This window comes from Rosa rugosa, chromosome 5, assembly GCF_958449725.1.
Source record: "Rosa rugosa chromosome 5, drRosRugo1.1, whole genome shotgun sequence".
NCBI classification, from domain to species: Eukaryota; Viridiplantae; Streptophyta; class Magnoliopsida; order Rosales; family Rosaceae; genus Rosa; species Rosa rugosa.
The window spans coordinates 10,780,725-10,799,097 of record NC_084824.1 but is presented as its reverse complement, the minus strand read 5'-3'; the positions used below and the strand labels follow the sequence as shown (position 1 = coordinate 10,799,097).

Here is an 18,373-nt window from a genome sequence, read left to right as displayed (position 1 = left end):
TAGGAGGTGTAGAAAAATAATTTTTTGCTTATGATTTGTGGTCCATACTAGTAATCTTATATTAGGATAAATATAAAATTTCATAATTAAAAAAAAAGAGTAGTCAAATCACTCAAATGAGAAAATTTGAAGGTCCCAATAGAATAATTCATACAGACTTCACAACCAAAACCAAAATTAATTGACAATGGATGAATTAAGTTGACCCAAATCCTTATAAACTTATAAGCAAAGTCCCTACTTTTTTCATGTGGGATTCATACTCTCAACACATCCTCGTTCATGTGGTGAATTTTCAAGCCATACCCGTTGGACAACTGATATTAGGTGACGTGGAGTCCGTATGACCACGAGACATGCACACATGGCATAACATGACACTCATACCATGTTAAAGTAATTTGGGCTTCACAATCAAAATCAATTGACAATAAATAAAGTTAACCCAAATCCTTATAACCTGATAAACAATATCTTCATTTTCTCATGTGAGATTCATATTCTCAACATAGTTCAGAATTGAGTAATCCAAACCGTTAATGACATCCTCACAAGTCACAAGTTAGAATCAAAGACTTACAGCTCTATATTCAGTTCAGATCGATTCAACTCCATTATTGCTAAACATGTGCAGTTCACATCAGAATATGATATGTTAGACTTAATGAGCAAATATAAACCAAGGATCAAATCACAAAACATAAAACACACATAAGAATCGATATGAACATGAACTAGTGCTACATGGTTTGAACACAATACCTGATTCTTGAATTGAAGACATGATCACGTGTAGTTACTTAGGTCAAGGTCTTCTGCTCTTCTCTAATCTCAAGCTCCTTCAATGGGGCAGGACTTATGCTTATTGTTGTAGAGAGAACAGGGACCCCAAGCACTTAATTTATATTAGATGATTAATCCTAAGAATCCTCCCATAAAGATATTTCTTAAGAATCAAGTCATCCTAGTAAGTGTCCTAATGTATCACTGATTTGCAGATTTCCTTGTAATCTAAGTAATGAATCCCTAACCAATAAAGCTTGATATATTTAGCTTATTTGGTCTCTAGGTATAGTACTCCTCTTATATCTCCTATTAATTAGAATATCGTTTTATCTAGGACAGTTTACTTAATCATAGATGATGATGAGTTCACTTCAAGTTCTAACAATCTCCCACTTGAACCATCATAGTCTATGCACTGTACTGAACCAAAACTTATTCCAACAATAGCTAAAATGTGCACTGAGATATAAGTGTACTTAGATTCATTCAATTCAGTCAAAACACAGCATCCAATACTGAATCCTGAAATAAGCAAGTTCATAAGAGCAAGCTTGTTCAAGACCACAAATAGAAGTTACTGCGTTTCACATGAACTATTTTAACTTCCTGATATGATACAATCAAGCAACAAAATATATCATTCTGCAGACATTGCTTGACAACAGTCCAAACTTAATCATTTTGACTATCAAAACATGATGCAAACATATTTAACCAAACACCAGTGGATTGCAGTTTGCTTCCAGACTGAATATATGCATATACCAATCCACCTGATCAAAAACTGGTAAAGTAACAGCCATCTCAAAATTCAAAACAAAAGAATGAATAAATAAGCTGTAAATATCACTTGAATGATACCTCAATTTTATTAATTTCAAAATACAGTACAATCAATCTCTGTAACATAACTAAACACAGAAATTTAAAATTGAGCCAAATAAAAACTAACTTAAAACAATATTTCTCAAAACATTTTGCTCCCACTGAACTCAAGCATCACTCAAGCTCGACAAAATCCCCATGTTCTTAGAATGTTCTTTAAAGACTGCAACTGATAAGGCTTTTGTAAATGGATCTGCTAGCTGATCTTCAGTCTTGATTCCAGAAATTTCAACTTCTCCATCTTTCACTCTCTTCCTGATGCTATAAAACTTTAAGTCTATATGCTTGGAATTATTTGACCTCTTGCTATTCTTACTGAAAAATACTGCAGCCTCATTATCACAAAACACCTTTAAACTTCCAGTTACAAGATCATTCAACACTTTAGTCTCCAAAATAAAATTTCTGATCCACAGTCCTTCACATACACCTTCATATATAGCAATCATCTCTGCCTGCATTGTGGAAGTAGCTATTAAAGACTGTTTCATTGTCTTCCAAGCTACTGCTCCACCTGCAAGCATGTACACATAACCACAAGTGGACTTCATAGATGCAGGATAGTTTCCAGCAAAATCAGAATCTGTAAAGCCAACTAGTTCTAGTCTATTCACACGTTTATACACCAGCACATGATTTTTGGTTCTTTGCAGATACCTCAAAACTTTCTTACCAGCTGTCCAATGTTCATGTCCAGGATTTGACTGAAATCTGGACAACATTCCAACTGAAAATGACAGGTCTGGCCTTGTACAGACTTGTGCATACATTAGACTCCCTACTAGCCTGGCATATGGTATCGACTCCATTTCAGTTTTCTCAATATCAGTTTTAGGACACTGATTCTTTGTTAGCTTATCTCCCTTAGACATTGGAACTTCACCATTAGCACAGGTTTCCATTCCAAATCTTTTAAGGATCTTCGAAATGTAACTTTGTTGAGACAATCCCAACAGTCCCTGCTTCCTATCTCTCTTAATCTCAATTCCTAGTACATATGATGCTTCTCCTAGATCTTTCATGTCAAAGTTCTTTGACAGAAAAGCTTTAGTGTCTTTTAGCAATTTAATATTGCTGCTAGCAAGGAGAATATCATCTACATACAGGATAAGAAAGATAAAATTATTTCCAACTACTCTGAGATAAACACATTCATCAACAAGGTTTTCTGTAAAACCAAAAGATGAAATTACTGAGTCAAATTTCTTATACCATTGCCTACTAGCTTGTTTGAGTCCATAAATAGATTTCTTAAGTTTACAGACCATGCTTTCTTTTCCTGGTTCAATAAAACCTTCCGGTTGTGCCATGAAGATCTCCTCCTCCAGCTCCCCATTTAGGAAAGCCGTTTTTACATCCATTTGATGTAACTCCATATCATAATGAGCTACTAGAGCCATTATGATTCTAAAGGAATCTTTAGTTGAAACAGGTGAGAAGGTTTCTGTAAAATCTATTCCTTCCTTTTGTGTAAAACCCTTAGCAACTAGTCTAGCTTTATGTCTCTCTATGTTACCTCCTGCATCTCTTTTGGTTTTAAAAATCCACTTGCAGCCAATAGGTTTTTGATTTTCTTTTGGCCTCACAAGTTCCCACACTCCATTTTTGTGCATGGAATCAAGCTCTGCAATCATAGCTTGAGTCCATGCATCAGAGTCTTCACTTCCAATTGCTTGTTTGAAAGAGGTGGGGTCATTGTCATCTGACAATGTGGCTTCTACTTCATTTAAATAAACTTCATAAATGTCACCTTCACCACCATATTTTGGTTTTCTGGCTCTTTGGGATCTTCTAGGTTCCTGAACTGGATTTTGAGCTGGTTCTTGCTCAGGTTGTGGTTCAAGTTCAGGTTGAGGTTCAGCTGCCGGTTCAAAAACAATTTCAGGTCCAGCCATTTCTAAATCTAAGTTTCCTGGTTCTAAGATCACATTATCTTCATTTGGGACTGAATTTTGATCTAGGTTTTCTACTGCATCCAAGCTTAATGAACTTCCTTGACTGCTAGGCATAACTGCAACATTATCCACATTTTCTGCAACTTCTTCAAAATCAGAAGATAAATCTTCAAAAATTGTATTGCAGACACTTTCACTTAAGAATTTAACTTGGTGTGTCTCAAAAATTCTAGGTGAATGATGTGATGCATAGAGTCTATAACCCTTTGATTTTTCACAGTAGCCTATAAAATGACAACTCACAGATTTTGGATCGAGTTTACTTAAATTTGGATTGTAAATTCTTGCCTCAGCTTTACAACCCCATACATGGCAGTGATGTAAACTAGGTTGCCTACCACACCACATTTCAAATGGTGTTTTATCCAAAGATTTGCTTGGGGACCTGTTGCAAAGATAGTTTGCAGTTTTCAATGCTTCTCCCCAAAGCATTTTAGGCAATCCAGAAGTACACATCATACTTCTTACCATATTCAATAGAGTTCTATTTTTCCTCTCAGCTACGCCGTTTTGTTGGGGATTATATGGTGTTGTGTACTGAGCCTTTATGCCTACTTCTTGTAGATATAAAGCAAATGGACCTTTTTGTTGTCCTTGCTCAGTATATTTGCCATAAAACTCTCCCCCCCCTATCAGACCTCACAATTTTAATTTTCAAATCCAACTGGTGTTCAACCTCAGTTTTGAAAATTTTAAAAGCCTTAAGTGATTGTGATTTTTCTGATAACAGGTATATGTAGCAATATCTGGAAAAATCATCTATGAATGTGATAAAATAAACGTTTCCACATATAGTTCTATGTCTGAATGGTCCACAAATATCTGTGTGTATCAATTCTAACAGTTTCTTGCTTCTGTTAGCATCTTTCTTTCTTAAGTTTGTCATTTTTCCTTTAAAGCATTCAATACAGTTCTCAAGATCAGTAAAATTCAATTCTGGCAGTGTTTTATTCTTAACAAGTGTTTGCAATCTATCTTTTTGAAATGTGGCCTAGTCTCCTGTGCCATAAATATGCTGATTTTTCATCATGTAAGATTCTTTTAACACCAGTAATGATGTTATTACTTGATGTGTTATTACTGTTTTCAACAAGTAAGGTTTCTTGTTGAGGTAATGAACAATTCAATTTCAAATAGTCATTTATCATAACACCAGAACCAAACACTGAATAATCATTAAGCAAAAAATCAAGAGAACTCTTGAAAATTTTTATTCCACTAGAACCAATGTAAAAGTTACATCCATTCTTGACCAAAAGACTAACAGAAAGCAAGTTCCTCTTAATTGAGGGAATGTAATAAACACTATCTAAAACCAGAAAATTTCCTAATCCCAAATCTAATCTTAATGTCCCTACTGCCTTCACTGCAACCCTCATTCCATTGCCAACGCAGATGTTGACTTCATCACTTCTTGGTTTCCTCTTCTTTATGAATCCCTGCAATGAATTTGTAATATGTAAGGGACTGCCAGAGTCTAACCAATATGAATGAGGTTCTATGTTAACAAAATTAACTTCTAAAGAAAAGGTTTCTAAAAGATTAGAAGAATTAATCTTACCCTTTTTCACAAGCCATGCTTTAAATCATGAACAGTCCTTCTTCATGTGTCCTATTTTCTTACAAAAATAGCACTTGAACTTGAAAGGCTTATTGGCTTTTGCTGCAGTGTTTCCGGATGGCTTGGTAATGGTCTTAGTGGCTTTAAGCTTATTTTTCTTCCACTTTGGCTTTTCTACTAGGTTTATTGCAGTTGCAGGTTCCTTTTCTTTCTTCATCCTCTCTTCCTCATCAACACAAATTGAGATCAGCTCATCTACGGTCCAGGTTCCCTTCTGAGAGTTATAACTGGTTCTAAGTCCACTGAAACTGCTAGGTAAGGAATGCAGTGCAACATGCACCACCTGGTCATCATTGACTCCCATAAGTAGCTCTCTAAGCCTAGCATTTATGTTGATAAGCTTCAATAGGTGTTCTCTAACTCCCCCAGTACCACTGTACCTAAGATCATGGAAAGCCTTAGATAGTCTTGCAGCTTCAGCTTTTTCACTCTCCTTAAATTTTCTTTCTATTGCCTCCATATAGTCAGTGGCTAATTCAGGCTCCTCAATACTACCTCTCACTGTGTCAGACATGGTATTCCTCATAACATTTTTGGCCATCCTGTTAGCCCTATACCAAGCTCTAGCCTCCTTTCTATCCTCTGCAGTACTTTCTTCAGTTAAGGGTTCAGGTTGGTCATCAGTGAAACAAAGATCCATATTTTCATGCATCATCAAATAGTGTTCCAGAGAATTCTTCCAAGCTCTAAAATTAGTGCCATTCAGAATCAGAACATTGTTCAAATTCATGTAAAGATTTCCTAGGGAGCAAAACAAAGAAAATAATGTAAGTTTTAGTTTCAAAAATAAAACTGAAAATCTTGACATAAACCATTCTGCACATTAAGTGTTATTTCTTAAGCAGTTCATAAAACACACAGCAGAACAATGTCAGAGATCAAAAAAGCAAACTAAACACCCCAATATTAACATCAGGCAACACTTTTATAGCAGAAGACAAGATATTCTGAAGTTTCTTGATCATTGGACCACAATAAGTGAGTTCAAGTTATATTAAAGACAGTCATCATCTTAGTGACAGAAGAAAAGTCTTTAAAATCCATATATGAACTCAAAAACATGTACAATGCTGTTTTACAATTTAAATTTTATAATTCAAAACTTCTTTGGAAGACATAATTTATATGATTTAAAGAGTAAAACACAAACTGGTCATTCTTTAAACTTAATGAGTTCCTTGTAAATATCAACAGAAAATTGCTTTGTGCAACATGTATCTATTAATATTCACTGAAAAACACAGACCCCAGTGAGGTTTCAAAACATATCTTAATCCAAAATAATTTTGGTCACTGTATTGATAACCTGCAATTTTCTTAAGGAACGCAGAACACACATATAGGAAGATCTTAATTCTAATCATACACGTCATATTTCAATTGCAGATATAGAATCCTCACAACATATCATAACACAATCTTCAATACATGTTCACAGATGTACCAGCATACGATTCAAAAATCACTCAATCACAGAACAACCAGAGTATGTAAATTTCATCCGGTCACCATCTACTCTAGCCTAGGTGCACGCCGGGAATGCTTCTAGTGTTCTTGTGCTTCAACATAGATCAAAAATACTTTGAATCGAAATAAAATTTCCAGAAAAGCCTAACCTTGAATCCTTACAATTTGCTGCATAATTTGTTAGCGGAAGCATGAATCTTTTAATCGAAAACAGCAAGCAATCAATTCGGTTTCTTAATCCGCAGTGTTTGGAGTCACGAATTCCATAGAGGACATAGACGTCCTCTGCGCTTTCAATCCCAGACCAAGAACCCTAATTCCCAAATCGTATATAACCGTTAGAGTATAACGGTCATCTGCAGAGGGATTCTGAATGAGGTTTGGGTCCGGGTCAGCGCTTGCGGGTTTTGGGCCGAAAAGATTTCTTAAAATTTTGGCCCACTCGTGGCCTGTTTCTTTTGAAATATTGTAATTTTTCTGAAAATAAAACTTTGGTTCTTCTAAATTTTGATTAATCAAAAACGATTTATGTTTGTGAAAACCTTTTGGCTCTGATACCAATTGTTAGACTTAATGAGCAAATATAAACCAAGGATCAAATCACAAAACATAAAACACACATAAGAATCGATATGAACATGAACTAGTGCTACATGGTTTGAACACAATACCTGATTCTTGAATTGAAGACATGATCACGTGTAGTTACTTAGGTCAAGGTCTTCTGCTCTTCTCTAATCTCAAGCTCCTTCAATGGGGCAGGACTTATGCTTATTGTTGTAGAGAGAACAGGGACCCCAAGCACTTAATTTATATTAGATGATTAATCCTAAGAATCCTCCCATAAAGATATTTCTTAAGAATCAAGTCATCCTAGTAAGTGTCCTAATGTATCACTGATTTGCAGATTTCCTTGTAATCTAAGTAATGAATCCCTAACCAATAAAGCTTGATATATTTAGCTTATTTGGTCTCTAGGTATAGTACTCCTCTTATATCTCCTATTAATTAGAATATCGTTTTATCTAGGACAGTTTACTTAATCATAGATGATGATGAGTTCACTTCAAGTTCTAACATGATATATCAAATTGCTTCCAGCATCAATCAAACTTCATTGAGAAGGATCAAATCATACGTACATGAATTCATACCATCACGTCATCAACACATGCACGATCATTTGATAATTAACTAAACAGCCTTATTTATTAGAGAGCTTCAGCATTGAGTTGTTTCTTTGCCAAGTTTAGTGGAGGCGCCTGCAGAGGGTGAGGCCATCCCCAATGGAAACAAGAGCCAATTCGACACGAGGGTCAGCGGCTAGAAAATTGTTCACTTCAACCACATCATTTCTGCCTTTCCTTAAAGCCAATTCCTTCACCTTTTCCTCAGGTTCTGCAACTGTCCCAAACCACAGTGTGTTATCGTAAGCTATGATTCCACCAACCTTAACAAGTTTCATTAGAAGCTCGTGATAGTTGAGGTAGTTTTGCTTGTCCGCATCCACAAATGCGAAGTCAAATTAAGTTCCCTTCTTCCTTGCCCTGTTTACGATAAGTTTAAACCATATACATCAAATAACACTAGCTAGCATACATTGTACTTTCTTTTCTTTTATTTTTTTCTGTTTTGTCATCGTTGTAGATTAAATTAACATGTTAATTGGGGGAGCTATACACATGTTTAATTGGTTTGACGTATATATTTCAGTTAGTTATAGACTTATAGGTACGTATAGCTGCATGTTGCAATTCGAGTCTATAATTAAGTATCTATTTTGTTAACTTGTTTGATGACTGTACAGTACACACGTATAAACACTGTACAGTACACATGTATAAACCATTTTTATCCGACGACAACGTCTTTTCGTGAGAAATAACACTTTTCTTAAAAAAAAAAAAAAGGCAGTAGGAAATAAATTATTAGGATGTTATTTATTTTCTGACGCCAAATAATATTTCAAAGAAAAAATCTAAACTCTAAAGTATTATCACACGAGTTTTTTTTTTTTTTTTTTACAGAGAAATTTTTGGCTAACTTCTTCTCCAGCACACTAGATGTTATCGGTAGTAAATAATGACATGCATCTAATTTGCCATGTCATTTTTTTTATTTTTCTCATTTTTTAAAGAATCTGTGAGGTTGAGGTGCTCTACTAGTAGAGTATATACCCGCACAAAATGTTTGCTCATCTTGTACTATAGCTATCTGCAAACAAGCTCAAAGTAATAGTAAATGAGCTTGTAGATTTTTTTTTGCTGATGTGTTAATATGATAGCCCTTAGATATTAAATCAATAGTCTAGAATTATAGTCAAGGAGAAACAAGGAGATTTCTTTGAGAAGGAGAGGATCCGGATTCATTGGGATGAATACTGAAATGATGAAAATACCCTTGAAAAGTTAACGGGGTAATGGCGTTTGGCATAATTAAGAAGCTAAAAGTAATAGTAAATGAGCTTGTAGATTTTTTTTTGCTGATGTGTTAATATGATAGCCCTTAGATATTAAATCAATAGTCTAGAATTATAGTCAAGGAGAAACAAGGAGATTTCTTTGAGAAGGAGAGGATCCGGATTCATTGGGATGAATACTGAAATGATGAAAATACCCTTGAAAAGTTAACGGGGTTAACGTTTTTACTGTTGCTAGGTACGAAAATTGAGTCGAGCTTAAATCGTCATGTACCATTTTGATTTTTTTTGAAACATAGGTACGAAAATTAATAGTCTGGAAAAGTTCAAACACTGTTTGAACGATTTTCTGTCATAGAAAATATGCTGGAGACCGTAACCTTGGGATTCACTCGGTCAGACCGAGTGAGGACGACGAATCTTACCTTTTTACTGTTTTTCTTTTGGGCTAAATACAAATTACTACCCTGTGGTTTAGGTCCAAAATCAATTCAGTCCCTGAACTTCTAATTTCATCAAAAACACCCCTGCATTTTCAATTTTGATCTAATAGGTCCAATTTGTTAGTTTTCCAACAATTGATTTATTTAACTTGTTAATGTGGATCATATATGGCCTATATTTTATGATGTGGTGTCAAGGTGGTCTGCATTGTCAATTTAGGAGTGAGTCCTACTATTAAAAATAAATAGTTTTTCAACAAATAATCCAACTATTTGAAAGAATATTAACGAATTGGACCTATTAGATCAAAATTGAAAGTGCAGGGGTGTTTTTGATGAAATTAGAAGTCCAGGGACTGAATTGATTTTGGACCTAAACCATAGGGTACTAACTAGTATTTAGCCCAATTTCTTTTTCGGTAACTTTTCGAACCCAGACCCTGCACTTGGAGCTTTATAAGGTCCCACACCCTTAACACACTGTCACACTTCCTCATACACCACACTGCTCTCTCTCCATTTCTCCCTCTATCTCTCTCTCTAAAACCCAAAACCCAGAAACACCACTAGTGTGGAAATGGAAAACGGAACTGCTTCGTTCCTCAAGAAATGCGGCAAAGAAGCAGTCAAGTCAGTCATTTCCGGCGTCGGAGCCGAACTGGGAAAACAAGCTGTCGAGTTCGGAATCAACGTTGGCAAGGAGTTATGGCATGTGGGTGCTCGCAAGCGGAGTTGTGAATGTCGCCAACGGCATGATTGGAAAAAAAACGCAACATCCGGCTGGTCGACAATTATCGTCCGCCGGGGAAACCCGCCGACTTCGATCTTGTGTTCTTAATGGCGTTTGTAATAATTAAGAAGCTAAAAGTAATAGTAAATGAGCTTGTAGATTTTTTTTTGCTGATGTGTTAATATGATAGCCCTTAGATATTAATAGTCTAGAATTATAGTCAAGGAGAAACAAGGAGATTTCTTTGAGAATGAGAGGATCCGGATTCATTGGGATGAATACTGAAATGACGAAAATACCCTTGAAAAGTTAACGGGGTTAACGTTTTTACTGTTGCTAGGTACGGAAATTGAGTCGAGCTTAAATCGTCATGTACCATTTTGATTTTTTTTGAAACATAGGTACGAAAATTAATAGTCTGGAAAAGTTCAAACACTGTTTGAACGATTTTCCGTCATAGAAAATATGCTGGAGACCGTAACCTTGGGATTCACTCGGTCAGACCGAGTGAGGACGACGAATCTTACCTTTTTACTGTTTTTCTTTTTCGGTAACTTTTCGAACCCAGACCCTGCACTTGGAGCTTTATAAGGTCCCACACCCTTAACACACTGTCACACTTCCTCATACACCACACTGCTCTCTCTCCATTTCTCCCTCTATCTCTCTCTCTAAAACCCAAAACCCAGAAACACCACTAGTGTGGAAATGGAAAACGGAACTGCTTCGTTCCTAAAGAAATGCGGCAAAGAAGCAGTCAAGTCAGTCATTTCCGGCGTCGGAGCCGAACTGGGAAAACAAGCTGTCGAGTTCGGAATCAACGTTGGAAAGGAGTTATGGCATGTGGGTGCTCGCAAGCGGAGTTGTGAATGTCGCCAACGGCATGATTGGAAAAAAAACGCAACATCCGGCTGGTCGACAATTATCGTCCGCCGGGGAAACCCGCCGACTTCGATCTTGTGTTCTTAATGGCGTTTGGCATAATTAAGAAGCTAAAAGTAATAGTAAATGAGCTTGTAGATTTTTTTTTGCTGATGTGTTAATATGATAGCCCTTAGATATTAATAGTCTAGAATTATAGTCAAGGAGAAACAAGGAGATTTCTTTGAGAATGAGAGGATCCGGATTCATTGGGATGAATACTGAAATGATGAAAATACCCTTGAAAAGTTAACGGGGTTAACGTTTTTGCTGTTGCTAGGTACGGAAATTGAGTCGAGCTTAAATCGTCATGTACCATTTTGATTTTTTTTGAAACATAGGTACGAAAATTAATAGTCTGGAAAAGTTCAAACACTGTTTGAACGATTTTCCGTCATAGAAAATATGCTGGAGACCGTAACCTTGGGATTCACTCGGTCAGACCGAGTGAGGACGACGAATCTTACCTTTTTACTGTTTTTCTTTTTCGGTAACTTTTCGAACCCAGACCCTGCACTTGGAGCTTTATAAGGTCCCACACCCTTAACACACTGTCACACTTCCTCATACACCACACTGCTCTCTCTCCATTTCTCCCTCTATCTCTCTCTCTAAAACCCAAAACCCAGAAACACCACTAGTGTGGAAATGGAAAACGGAACTGCTTCGTTCCTCAAGAAATGCGGCAAAGAAGCAGTCAAGTCAGTCATTTCCGGCGTCGGAGCCGAACTGGGAAAACAAGCTGTCGAGTTCGGAATCAACGTTGGAAAGGAGTTATGGCATGTGGGTGCTCGCAAGCGGAGTTGTGAATGTCGCCAACGGCATGATTGGAAAAAAAAACGCAACATCCGGCTGGTCGACAATTATCGTCCGCCGGGGAAACCCGCCGACTTCGATCTTGTGTTCTTAATGGCGTTTGGCATAATTAAGAAGCTAAAAGTAATAGTAAATGAGCTTGTAGATTTTTTTTTGCTGATGTGTTAATATGATAGCCCTTAGATATTAATAGTCTAGAATTATAGTCAAGGAGAAACAAGGAGATTTCTTTGAGAAGGAGAGGATCCGGATTCATTGGGATGAATACTGAAATGACGAAAATACCCTTGAAAATTTAACGGGGTTAACGTTTTTGCTAGGTACGGAAATTGAGTCGAGCTTAAATCGTCAGGTACCATTTTGATATATTTTTTTTAAACATAGGTACGAAAATTAATAGTCTGGAAAAGTTCAGACACTGTTTGAACGATTTTCCGTCATAGAAAATATGCTGGAGACCGTAACCTTGGGATTCACTCGGTCAGACCGAGCGAGGACGACAAATCTTACCTTTTTACTGTTTTTCTTTTTCGGTAACTTTTCGAACCCAGACCCCGCACTTGGAGCTTTATAAGGTCCCACACCCTTAACACACTGTCACACTTCCTCATACACCACACTGCTCTCTCTCCATCTCTCCCTCTATCTCTCTCTCTAAAACCCAAAACCCAGAAACACCACTAGTGTGGAAATGGAAAACGGAACTGCTTCGTTCCTCAAGAAATGCGGCAAAGAAGTAGTCAAGTCAGTCATTTTCGGCGCCGGAGCCGAACTGGGAAAACAAGCTGTCGAGTTCGGAATCAACGTCGGCAAGGAGTTACGGCATGTGGGTGCTCGCAAGCTGAGTTGTGAACGTCGCCAACGGCATGATTGGAAAAAAACGCAACATTCGGCTGGTCAACAATTATCGTCCGCCGGGGAAACTCGCCGACTTCGATCTTGTGTTCGCTGCTACCAAGGCCCTGGTCAAACATCACCGTCCGCCGCCGGTGAAACCCAAGGCTGCTCTGAAGGCCAGGGCCAAGGCTCAGATGGACAAGGCTGCTCGATTGTTGAAGAACCACGCCTTGGCTTTCTTGGGTTTCTCGGTCGTATGCTTGCGTGTTAAGGAGGTGAGGATGATCGTGCTCACCGTTGCTCTCTTCTTTGCGATGGTTGCAACAGCACTGAGCGAGATGACGGCCCGGCGCACAGCAACCCTGATTTTCAAGTCTCTGATGTGATGTAAGATGCGGGAGAGGACATATGAGTTTATGATTTTGAGGTCTCTGACTGAATATGCGGTATAGTTTGAGTAGGTTAATACCGTTAATTGCTGAGTTTATGATTTTGAAGTGTCTAATGGATTGAAGACATGCGGCACAATATGTTTGAGTGGGTTAATTACCAACTTTAGTTATGTTTCTATTTTCCAATTAGGTGAAATCTGTTCCGATATGAGTGGCCTTTTGAGTTAGGAAGTGTCTTGTGGCATGACCATTAGAGCAAGTTCACCGGGCTCTGTTATGCCCGGGCACCACGTCAAAAGCAGGCTTGGGGCAAGCTTTTTTCACTATTCATGCTTCCACCGGAGTTGGGGCAAGACCACAGTGGGAGACCCAGGGCACCATCTCGGGCACCATGGTGACTGAGGCCGTGACCCAGGATGCCACGCTGGCCCAAAAAGAAGAGGAGAGGGAGACGCGCTTTGGCAAGGAGTTGCTTTCCAGTTGCTTGTCCTCTAGCGGGGACAACCTTGCAGGCGCGTGGCAGCCCAGTTTTTGTCCTTAGCGGCATCGGTCCACAGATCTGGACCGTGGCTTTTGAATATGAAAATGGATCCTACGGTGAATAATTAAGGAGCAATTGAGGTGAAAAAAAAAATCAGTTAAGAGGCAAAGGTTAGATTACAACGGTAATAAAAAAAATAATTACAAAATTTGCTCACCTCCTTTTTTACCTCTCACACAAAAAAATATATCATTATATCATTTTTACTTCCTCAAATTTTTTTGTTCCTCCTCATAGCATTCATCTTCCGAAATTTTTGTTTTCAATATGAGCGTACGAGCCAAATTTATTTGAATATGATAAAAGTGTCGGTGGAGTTACAAAAAAAAAAAAAAAACTTTGTTGGTGGACATATAATTTGTCTACCCATCAAATTTTCTTTGGTTGCATTTCCAAAATGTTCATCAATACTATTTATTTACATCATACATTTCTCATTTACACTAAAAAAATTAATAAAATATTTAATGAATAGTAACTGACTGGTGACCTTGACCCAACGGGTGGAAGCAAAGGTCCAGTGGCAGTGAACAGTTTCCTGTCCTGGTGACCGTGACCTGGTGACCCAACGGGTGAACTTGCTCTTATAACATCTACAATTATCAATCGCAGAGAGCTTTGTGAATTCATGAATTTTTCTTTCTCCTCTGTTTTGTTGTTTCTGTTTTTGCTTTCTGTTGTTTTGGGAAATATTCCAACAACATCAACCATACATAGAACGCTAATATAGAGTTCATTTTAAACAAATAGAATGTACCATACATATCGCTTATTTTGTAGATCAGATACTAGTTAACGCATATTACATAGTACTACTCCATACGCTCGAGTTGGTTACAACCATGACCATAATACACATCCTACCCACTAATTAAAATTCGTACATAAGATACACAAGGATAATACGCAATTACGTAAGTAGATATTGCTCCATGTTCAAACATTGGGAAAATGGTCCGTACGGTACCCTAACTTTTCCGCCTTATAACTTTTGGTACCTGAACTTTAAAAAATATCAATTCGGTACCTGAGGTTCTTTGCCCGACCGAGGATTGGTACATATTGCCGTTACCTCCGTTACGGAACTTGCCAGCTGACAAATTTACAAGGCTACTCTCGTCCATTCACATATCAATTAGTTTTTTTTCTCTAAGCATTTTCCTCTCTCTCTCTCTCTCTCTCCCCCTCTCCATCTCCATCTCCCAGTAAACGAAACTCATAAATCAATCACAATTAAACAAAACCCATTTTCATTTTCATCTACCCCAGACAACACCCATAGAGCTAGCTTTAGTCGGTGGAGAGAGACCCAGAGCCTAGAAGAAGAAGAAGAAGAACCGGCTCAACCTCAAGCAGCCACTCATGCTTAGTCGATCTATCACCGCCACCTCAGATGCCGGGGGAATCTCCGGTCGAGTCTCCGACCACGTCCTCACCAGTCGGGTTGAGAAATCATGAAGAAGGATCGGATTCAGAGGTGTGCCTTCCAAGTGCTTGATTACTCAATTGGAAATAAAATTACCTGCTTCGATCGGGTCCTTGGGAATAGACATGGCTTCGGGGACATCTGATAAAATTGGAATGGTATAAATGGTGTCATTGTTATTGGTGGTAGGATCGAACTTTCATGACATAATTTGACCAGTAAAGGTTCTGTCTTTTTGTGATTTTTGGAGTTGGAGTTGTGTAATTTCTTTGATCTCAATTGTTCATCAAGGAATTGGTCCCTCATTGTAGACCCAGATCTCCTGCTTTAAAGAGAAACTGAAGGCAAAAGAAATTATGGGAACTTGTGATGAAGAATACTATATTGCCTTCAGTTTCTCTTTATGGTATCAGAGCCAGGTTGATCGGTGACCTGGATGCTCTTGCTTCCTCTATCTTTTGCTTCCGCATTATCAGTTTCATTCAATTTCGTTTTTTTTTTCAATTCAAAGCCCTAACCCCCAAATTCACTTTTGCTCTCTGCCATGGATCCTTGCTCGAAGCTTGAGTTTTTCACTAGTGATATACGACCCAACCTCTTGAAATCCACCAGTATTTTCATGCCTCAATTGATCCGGAGTGATGTACTCTTTGCCGAAGACGGTGTGGAGAAGCTCGAAGTCGAGGAATCAGTTGTATATAGTTTGAACAAGAAGAACTGAATGATTGTTTTTTTAAGAAGAAGAATTAAGTGAATGTACGTTAAAGAAGAAGATTTAGTGAAAATTGAAGTTTGTTTTCTTTTTGGAAGCATTGTTCTGAGTGAAGGAAGTGTCTAAATTTGGAGATGCATTTGGGTTTGTGTTATACGGTATTGAAGAACTGGATGTGGAAACTAGTGAGGATGTAGAAGTGGGTTCATCAGGTTTGGGCATGAGATCTAGTTCGAGTAATACAGAGGAAATGAGATCCATGAGGTTTGGTTTATCAGGCTATGCTTAAGGAGAGGATGTACAGAGGAGAGAGAGAGAGAGAGATAGGTGTTTCAGACACCATTTCTTCTTTTGCATTCACCGTTAGAAAGAAAAAAAAAACTTTCTTTTGATTTTTTTTTAATTATATGCAGAAGAACAATTAAGAAAAAAATAAAATAAAGGGTAAATTGGTCATTTTAAGTTTAAAAGTGCTAGCTGACAAGTTCCGTAACGGAGGTAACGGCAATATGTACCAATCCTCGGTCGGACAAAGAACCTCAGGTACCGAATTGATATTTTTTTAAGTTCAGGTACCAAAAGTTATAAGGCGGAAAAGTTCGGGTACCGTACGGACCATTTTCCCTCAAACATTTGTAAAGCGCAGCTGGGTACTCTTGGTCTTGTACCGTTGTAGCCCTCTCGTTAATTAAAATTAATATTGGGAAAGTTGTGGTGCGCAATTAATGTTGGGGGTTTTGGAGTAGGTAGAGGAAGCTGGCTGGTCATCCAGTACGAAGCTGAGCTTACTCGCATAAAAAATGTGACTATATTACCCTTAACAATCGGAATGTGTATGTAATTGCGTCAAAGATGAGAGTGTAATTAAAGGTGCAAATTGAGGGTCATTTCATCGTGGAAAGTGTGGGAGTTGACAGCTTTTGAGTTTTGGCTGCCTGTGCAGATATTGTCGCCACTAAGGCCCCCGCACACAATTTGTGTGAGTGAGACCTGTTTTGTGGTGACTTGACTAAATTCCGGAAGTTTTTCTCGTCTACATGGCTAAAGTTCACCAACATTTTCAAAATTTTTGTGTTAAGACATATTTTAGCAGATGGATTACATGGTTATCGTCTTGATTACGATAATTAAAGACAAAGTTTAGCGAGAGACAGTGGAGTGAACAAACCTATGAAAAAAACCCTAAGCTGCGCCGGTCTGCAGCACTCGAATGCTGATCTCTGGCAATCTACCGCACTAACATGCAGTGCAACGTCCTTCTATAGAACTGTCGTGGTATCGTCAATCAGGAGACCCAATTAAAGAGCTTTGGTCGACATGGTCTATGCGAAGCCAAATCTTGTCTTCTTATCTGAAACCCTAGCAAACTCAAATGTCATCGACGCCATCCAAACCCTGATTGGTTTCGATGATAATCTCTGCATCCCTTATGAAAGGGAATCTCAAGGCGTTGCACTGTTATGGAAGAATGATTTTCCATACTATTATGGAAAAATATTATAAGCAAATATTCAGGGGCGGATCTAAAGCAAGCATGAGGTGGGCTCAAGCCCTCCCAAGAATTTTTGGAAGGGTTTTTGTCTATTCACCCCATTCTTAGAGATTTTTTTCCCACTTACCCCATTAAGTTTTTTTAATTCTCCATTACCCAAAACACTCTAAAGGAGTCTTCCATAATACCCCATAAAGTTTTTTTTTTGTTTTTTGATTTTTTTTAATACCATTTTACCCTCACCCATGTGTTACTTCGAGAGAGAGAGAGAGAAAAAAAATGGAAAAGAGAGAAATCATTAGAGACTTTGCCGGAGCCCAGTCACCAGCCGCCGGAATCCGGTTATCGGTCGCCGGAATCCGGTCACGGCAGCCGCCTACCAGAATTTTTTGAAAACCTCGCCAGAGGTCGTCGGAGATCTCATAGGTCGTCAGAAATGTTTATTGCCGGCAATACAGGTCTATTACCTCCCAATAGAGGGGCAATAGACGTCTATTGGGGCAATACACATCTATTCGTCCACTTGGGGCAATAGACGTCTATTATGTCTGCATCCCGACGAAACAAAATCTTATCGGAAAATGACCATTTATTTTCTGACGACATCACACTTGGTCGGAAAAACAATTAGCGGGAATTTTTGCCGCCAAATTATAATTATTTCCGACCCCACTCTAAACTTTTTCTTAGAGGTTGTTTACCGTCGGAAATAATGGGCATCCAAAAATTGTATTTCCAACGGGAAAATATTTTTGGTCGGAAATAATGTCATTTCCGACGAAAAAATGATTTAGTCAGAAAAAGTCAGTCGGAAAAGGCCATATTTGTTGTAGTAGCCTTCTGAATGAATGGCAGTCCAAACTCATAGTCTTTATTTGGATCTATGGCTGTGATCTAATGTGATCTAAAGAATGAAATTCTTGTGTTAAC

General features: G+C 38.0%; 1 protein-coding gene across 1 annotated transcript; it reads right to left on the bottom strand.

Moving 5' to 3' along the window:
- Positions 1-7,807: 7,807 nt before the first annotated feature.
- Positions 7,808-8,239, bottom strand: LOC133711189 (flavonoid 3',5'-methyltransferase-like; the record flags this gene model as incomplete). The annotated part of the gene is made up of 1 exon (XM_062137345.1): positions 7,808-8,239. A coding segment is annotated over one exon (276 nt), but the record flags the coding sequence as incomplete, so codon positions are not given.
- Positions 8,240-18,373: the final 10,134 nt, after the last annotated feature.